This window comes from Falco punctatus (genome assembly GCF_963210335.1).
Source record: "Falco punctatus genome assembly, chromosome: 10".
Taxonomy (NCBI): Eukaryota; Metazoa; Chordata; class Aves; order Falconiformes; family Falconidae; genus Falco; species Falco punctatus.
The window spans coordinates 18,123,240-18,129,881 of NC_137590.1; the positions used below are offsets into that span (position 1 = coordinate 18,123,240).

General features: G+C 43.6%; 1 protein-coding gene across 3 annotated transcripts; it reads left to right on the forward strand.

Moving 5' to 3' along the window:
• The first annotated feature begins 49 nt into the window (after positions 1–49).
• CCDC32 (coiled-coil domain containing 32) lies at positions 50–6,261 on the forward strand. 3 transcript variants are annotated; one of them, XM_080405067.1, is made up of 4 exons: positions 50–112; positions 477–726; positions 2,987–3,143; positions 4,987–6,261. In XM_080405067.1, exons 1-4 carry the CDS (start codon positions 74–76, stop codon positions 5,123–5,125), a joined length of 585 nt encoding a protein of 194 aa, XP_080261193.1. In that variant the 5' UTR covers positions 50–73; the 3' UTR covers positions 5,126–6,261. The 3 variants fall into 3 exon arrangements, with proteins under 3 accessions (XP_080261193.1, XP_080261192.1, XP_080261194.1); XM_080405066.1 differs by having other exon boundaries at positions 102–193; XM_080405068.1 differs by lacking the exon at positions 50–112 and adding an exon at positions 119–257.
• Positions 6,262–6,642: the final 381 nt, after the last annotated feature.

A 6,642-nucleotide genomic window follows, 5' to 3' on the forward strand; every position in this document is an offset into this window, starting at 1 on the left:
TGGGCGACGAGCCAATAGGCGCCCTCTCCCCGGAGGGACAGCGCGGCGATTGGCCAGATCCACAGGGCAATCGATGTGCGGTGAGAAGCCGTTGCGGTGTCCCATGTTTACGGTGCGGGCGGCTGCAGCGGTGGCGGTGACCGAGGCGGGTGCGGGGATCGGGTCGGCAGCCGGAGCGGCCTCTCCGTGTCCCGTCCGTGTCTCCGAGGAAGCGGCTGGGGCGGCCCCGGGGAGCGGCGGTGACAGGGGCCGCCGGGGTAGGCGGGGGGGGGCCGCGCGGCCTGCCCCCCTGAGGGCCCGCTGGGTCTGTGGGTGTAAATGCGACACACTGGAGCGTGTCATCGCTCCCCGGAGGGGGGTCACGCCTCCCGTGGGATGAGAGGGCCCTGAAACCTCTGGTGATGTGACCTAGGGAGGGCAGTGGCCTGGCAGAGGGTTCGCTGCTTGGTGTTCATCAGTTATTGCCTCCACCTCAGGACTTCACCATGAGAATGATCGAGAGCGTCGACTCCGCGGTCACCAGGTCCAGCGAGGATCTCTGGGCTGAGATCTGTTCGTGTCTGCCACGTCCCGACCAGAAGGATGCCAGCGATGCTTTTACAGACTCCTTCATGGATTCCTATGCTGATGGAGGAAGCCAGGGTGGCGGATCAGGTGGCTCCTCCCAAACAAACCTGAAGCCCTGGGCACCCCTGAACGATTCAGAAGTGTACTTGGCTTCCTTAGGTGAGTGCCTGGTTAGGCTCGATTCTGCCATTCGCATAGGTGCCTGGTGACAGCCACGGTGCTGACTGTGCAGCTGAGGTGACGGTGCTGACAGCTCTGGTTGGAAAGTTGTCATGCAACAACTCAAACTCCTTTACTGCAAGTGCATTAATGCAAATGAGAAGCACGGTCATAGCCTCTTCAGCTATGCCGCAGAAAGGAACTTTTTATCAAGTACAAAACAAAGAATTTGGGGTTTCCCCAAAAAATAAGTGGGATAGGGACACCGCTGTTTTTTCACTGAAGAACGTGTAGTTGCCCTGTGGTTGACCTGAGGAGGGGAGATGCATTCTGAACTCTAATACTATAGATCCGAGGTGGTTTTGTGTTACCAGTATTTGCCTCAATCCTTTTATGGAGTCTCAGCTGATGCTTCTGAGTGCAAACAGGAAAGTCAGATTCCTTTCTGTGACCTGTTTTCTGGTTGGAGAGGAGGGGGACGGGTATGGGAAAGACAGCTCTGATGCCTTCCCAAATCATGCCTGCTGGAATCTGTATTTTGAGATGACAGATCATGCAGATTTTCTTGGGGTGACTGCTTCTCTTAATTCCTGCTTTAACCTATAAAGCCATAAACTGATTTGGAACAGTGTGACAGCTGATAGAAACACTTGCTACGACAGATGATAAGGTTACCGGTACTGGAGCTAACATCCTAGCACCACTAAGTGCTGCAGTCTTTAGCTGTAAGGCCATAGAATTTGTCACCCCGTTGTAAGCATTTTGTACTCCTTTCAGAGGCCTCATTGCAATCAACAGCATCCAACCCAGGAAGGACGCTTCTGTTGCCTGTTAGGAGGAAGCTTTGGGGTTCCCCTGCTCTCCAGCAGTTGGACTGCTGCTCCTTCGGCTCGTAGCAAAATATTCCATCTTTACAGTTCTTCTTTTCCCCTTCCTTCCATCCTGGGGAGTTATTTTTACCTTGGGTCAGTTTGTAACCTGATTTGCAGTGCAGCCCCACGCATACTTGGCTTGGCTTGCATAGGAGGCTGCATACAGAAACAGGCCAGGAGGAAAGGGTGGCAGAAGTGGCTTTTTAAGCTTTCATTTCTGCTGGAGCTTACATCTTGCCTTACTTGCCGTTTTAGACTACATAGTGTACTATGAAGTAATAGAGTTCTTAGTATCAGATCAAGGGTGCCACAGCGACAAGGCAAAAATTAACTCTTCTGGTGTTAATTACTGCTGCAGTTCCAACTTGTTAAAAAAATGCCAGTGGATTTAGTTTTACAAGCAGGCTTCAGACTAGATCTGTGTGTTTTCTCACAACCAGGATGAAAGCATAACAGTAGCACAAAGTTTCTCCTGTATATTCTGGCTAGGTCAACAGAAATAAACCTGCTCTATGTTTGTACCTGGCTAGGATTAGTGGTTGTGAAATCCTAGCATCAGCCTGGCTGTGTGTTTGGACAGATATGATAGTTCAAGTCTTCTGAATTGCTAGGGCCAGAGACTTTTGGTGACAGCTCAATTCCACGACACAAGACAACCTCCAGAAAGCTTAACAGGTGGGCAACAGTGTTGTGAACTAGCTCAGTTCAACTAGCGACATGCTTTTCAGTAAAAAGTGTGATTACAAGTCAATACCTGAGCCAGTTTAAGGAGGAAACTATTATAATGGGATTTTGTGACCAGAGGAATTAACAAAATTTGCTTTCCTGTAGCTTTGTGTCTTGTAGTTGGATTACCCTGCGTCTGGTAAGGAGGTGCTTTTCATCGTCCCCTGTGGCAGATGAACTCACAATATCACATTCTTTTATGAGATAACTGACCAATAATACTGCTGCACTCACATTTTTTTCCCCCCTCAGTTAGGGCATTATTTGGATTCACACTGCAATTGGTGTGATTTATATTCCGTGCCAATTTGCATGGAAATTGTGGGAACTAAATGGCTGTGAGAGCTGTACCCTCCTGTGTGACTTCATGGAAACTGAACAGTGTGTGTGCAAGTTATTAAAACTTAAAAATGGGTAGAGTTGACTGATGGCATAAACCTTATTTCCTTCAGAAACATCGCCTAAAAAATATCATCTTGTATACATACAAGAAATGCAGTCATGCAGACTTGAAATACAGGGGGGGAAATTACTTTTAAAATATGACTTAGTTTTGAAAAGTTAATTTAAATTTTTTGATAAAGAAGTCCAGATACTTCTTTTCTTCCTTTTTGGAAAAACACAGTAAAGATAATGAAGACCCTTCCTTTGGCTCTTCACAGAGAGAAGACTGATGAGAATTAAAGGCTTGTCTCAGGAGGTGACCTCCAAGGATATGCTGCGCACTCTCTCCCAGGCTAAGAAGGAATGCTGGGACAGGTTTCTGCAGGAGAAGTTTGAGTCTGAATTTTATGTAGAGGGACATGACTCTGATGAGAGGTAATAAGCAAACTGATGAGAAGGAATTACCACTTGTTGGCAAACAGACTTCATTTCTTAAAAACTAAAATAAGGTTTTGTCAGGACTTGTGGTAGGGCATTGTGACAAAAATATCACTGCAACTCGGTAATGCTGTCACAGGCTCTCTGAAAGAGTTTGACTTTTCTAGTACCGTTTGCATCGTACTAGAGGGGAACACACAGAGCACATTTGGTTTGAATTTTCAGTGCTGTTCACTGATTTTTGCATCCCTTAAACTGAGGGGATCCAGGGTGGAAACAACTGGATTCTACTTGATAATTTCTCTTGTCACATGTGGGGTAGGGAAGGAGTGGAGTGAAGTGGGGGATGTCTGATGTGTCTCAGATTGCTTTTACTAAGCTTTAGCTTTAAAAGCAAACCCCAGGCCATTCCCTGCATCTGGTAAGGTCCCAGATAAGCACTGCTTCAGACAGAAGTGGGATTTGACGTTCGTTACAGGGTTGGTACCAGTCCTGAGATTAGATTTCCTGAGCGGTTCCCTCTTCCATGCCTCTCCTACAATGCTTGTGCACTCTCACCCATTACCCTTTTACAGATGATGTATGAATTAAGATGAGAGTCGTTTTCTTTAGCATCTCACATTCCAAATCACTTATAATGCTCTCCATATTTCTTTTCTGAACTGTCATTTTTCATGACTGCTTCTAGCTGTAAAGATTATTTTTCTCCCTTGAAGAAAATCTACTTAAGCTAGTTTGGGAGTCTAAAGTATGAAAAATAATCCATGTTCAAAAGGAGTTTTTAGATTCTTTCTTTGACCAGTTAACTTCAATATGATTTATATTTAAAACTTTTGTAGACGTATGTGATCTTTCTACTGTTTTTAGAGGCTAGGGATGTTATCCATGGAAGGATTTTCTTCCCTAGAATTTGACTATGAAGTTGGAGATCACTCCTGAATGGTGACAAAGTCTTTGATACTCACCCACCAACGTAATTAAACGAACCTTAACTTTTAAGCAATCAGATAATTTCAAGGACATTACCAAGGGAAATTCTGCTTTTGTAAAAGAGCAAGTTAATTTTGTTGTGGCAGTATTAACGACTTGAATCCCACTTCTAGAAGATGAGCATACACACAGAGGCATACATTTAAGAATTATAATAAAGTTTTAGGGTTATAGCCAGCATTTAAGCGAAGACGGGGGTAGATCTGTTCTGGTCAGATCAGTTATTGTGAGAGAGACTGTAAGACAGCAATTATGCTAGTATATAAACATCTATAGAATCCATAGTGGGGTTAGCATTCTAGAATGTAAGCCCACTGCCTTTTTCTTCTTTAATCTTCTGGAGTTATTAATGGTCACACATTTTTAGATGTGCTTCCTGTTCTGGTTTTGTTCCCCTCCCTTCCCCACTATGTTTCCTAATCTTCATCACAAATAGGCAGTTTGTGGGGTTTGGTCAGTTGGTTTGTTTTAACGCCAGTTTTTTCACTTCCAGCCCAGAAAGCTGGAAATTGAATTTTAATCTTTGGCTACACAGACAAACTAGTACTTCAAGAATGTAAAGGCTGATGTACCCGCTGAGGATTATTTTTATCAAGAAAAATTGGAGCGTAAAACTCTTTTAACCATAGTTTTAAAAGACCCACTTTAGCAGAATGTCTTTGTAGAATGAAAGATTCTGCTCGCTCTCTGGCACATGGATCAGCCTTGTGACAGACCTTACCTGTGGCAACAGGAATACCTATGGAGGTGCAACAAATATATATGGGGGATTTTCCTGACACTGTTTTCATACCTTCCTGTGAGGCTTTGTTGCTCTTTTGTTTCACTTCGTGTCTTTGTTTTCCCTCAGCACGCTAGAACATCTAAAGCGATGGCTACAACCAGATAAAGTGGCAATCAGTACTGAGGAGGTACAGTACCTCATCCCTCCAGAATCTCAGCCAGAGAAGCAGGAGACTGAGGCGGAACCTCCAGCTGCTGAGCAGTGAGATATGCACCATCCACACCGCAGCGCTGCTTCTTGTCCAAACCCTGATGATGTTGTACCCAGTGGTAGTAATAATGGGGGGAGGTGGGGAGGGCAAAAGCACACACCAAAAAAACCCAGCTCTGGACCTCCAGAGATAGTGACTGACATTTGTTATGGACAAGAGTGGAACGCCTGTGACTCAGCACACGCTGAACTGAAATTTTACTTTGATCTTCTCCCAGCCTGTAGCAACCTAATCATTCCAGTATGTGAATTGTTTGTAATTCATCAGGAGACATACTAAACACAACAAAGCAGTTGTTCAGAAGCATCAGAAAACATAATGATCTAGAATAGAACAGATAAAACCACTGAATCAGTTTTTCTTCCTGTCTTGTACCTTTTTTATTACGCAGTTGGGCATTTTTTTTTCTTTCGTGCAAAGTCCACTATTTAAGTCTGAGCTGGCTCTGAGCTGTGCCTGGAGGAAGACAGATATTTTTCTCATACGTGGATTTGGAACCCTAAAGGAAGCTATGATTGTAGTCATTAAATTGATGGTATCATTGCCATTGTAACTATTTTAACATTCCTGTCTACATACTGTACCATCCTACAGCATCCCACTTCATTGGCTGAACTCTGTACTCTCTATTATAGAATAGGCTGGAGGGGGAGTACTTTTTTTTTCTCATGTTGGTCATTTTGTACCTGTTCTTTATCTCCTTCAGCCTCTCCAAAAGAGGTTTAGGTGAGATTCTCTTACCAGGAAACGAAGAGCGATAACCAGGGAAGCTACAAATACCTTGTTTTCATCACAGACTTGCATAGAATTACCTGATTTGAAATATATTCTATTATTTAAATGTTGTTCATCCTGTTTAACTCAGCAGAGGGTTATTTCCCATTACTAATCAAAGAATCTGTAATCATATACTTGTGTAAGACTGATTCTTCTTTAACTTGTGCTTTCTGTCTTGGCATTGACACTGAAGGTCGATAGAGGGAAGCAGCAGACATCTTCTGTCCAATAAAGCTTGTTAAGACAGAAATTGTAGGGGTAGTTCTAGTCGCTCATGCATGCATACTAGATTCATACCATGTTCATTATGTATCTGTATGAAAATACATTTTTAAAAGTAGCTTCTTGATAGACCTTCCTTGTTTTCTGTCTCTGTACAGCTACAAATGGTGCTATTCTCTCGCTCACTGACAGCTGTTGTTCTGTTGGTGCTTCTCTTTCAGTGCTGTGACTCAGTGTTTGTTTCCATCATCTGCTTTATTGGTATAACCACCCACCCCGGCTCACTGTTCACAAAACAGTCACATGCTTAATTCTCCATTAGAACAAACACCTTTTTTTTTTTAAGACTTGAGAAATACAGTGAATTACCTGAATGTCAGCAAGTCTTGTGTCTTGTTGGAGGGTGGGTTTTGTCATCTTTTAATTTATCTTTAAAAATAAGTCCACTTTTCTGTACAGTGCTGTAAATATCTCTCAGCTGTGATGTCAAACTATAACAGAGATAGTTCTGA

Bases quoted from the DNA above. Each gene is read 5' to 3' on its own strand.
- CCDC32 (XM_080405066.1), top strand. From the start codon at position 104: ATGTTTACGGTGCGGGCGGCTGCAGCGGTGGCGGTGACCGAGGCGGGT. The intron at 194-476 runs GTCCGTGTCTCC...CCTCCACCTCAG, and splicing joins GAGCGGCCTCTCCGTGTCCC to GACTTCACCATGAGAATGAT. The intron at 3,144-4,986 runs GTAATAAGCAAA...GTTTTCCCTCAG, and splicing joins GGACATGACTCTGATGAGAG to CACGCTAGAACATCTAAAGC.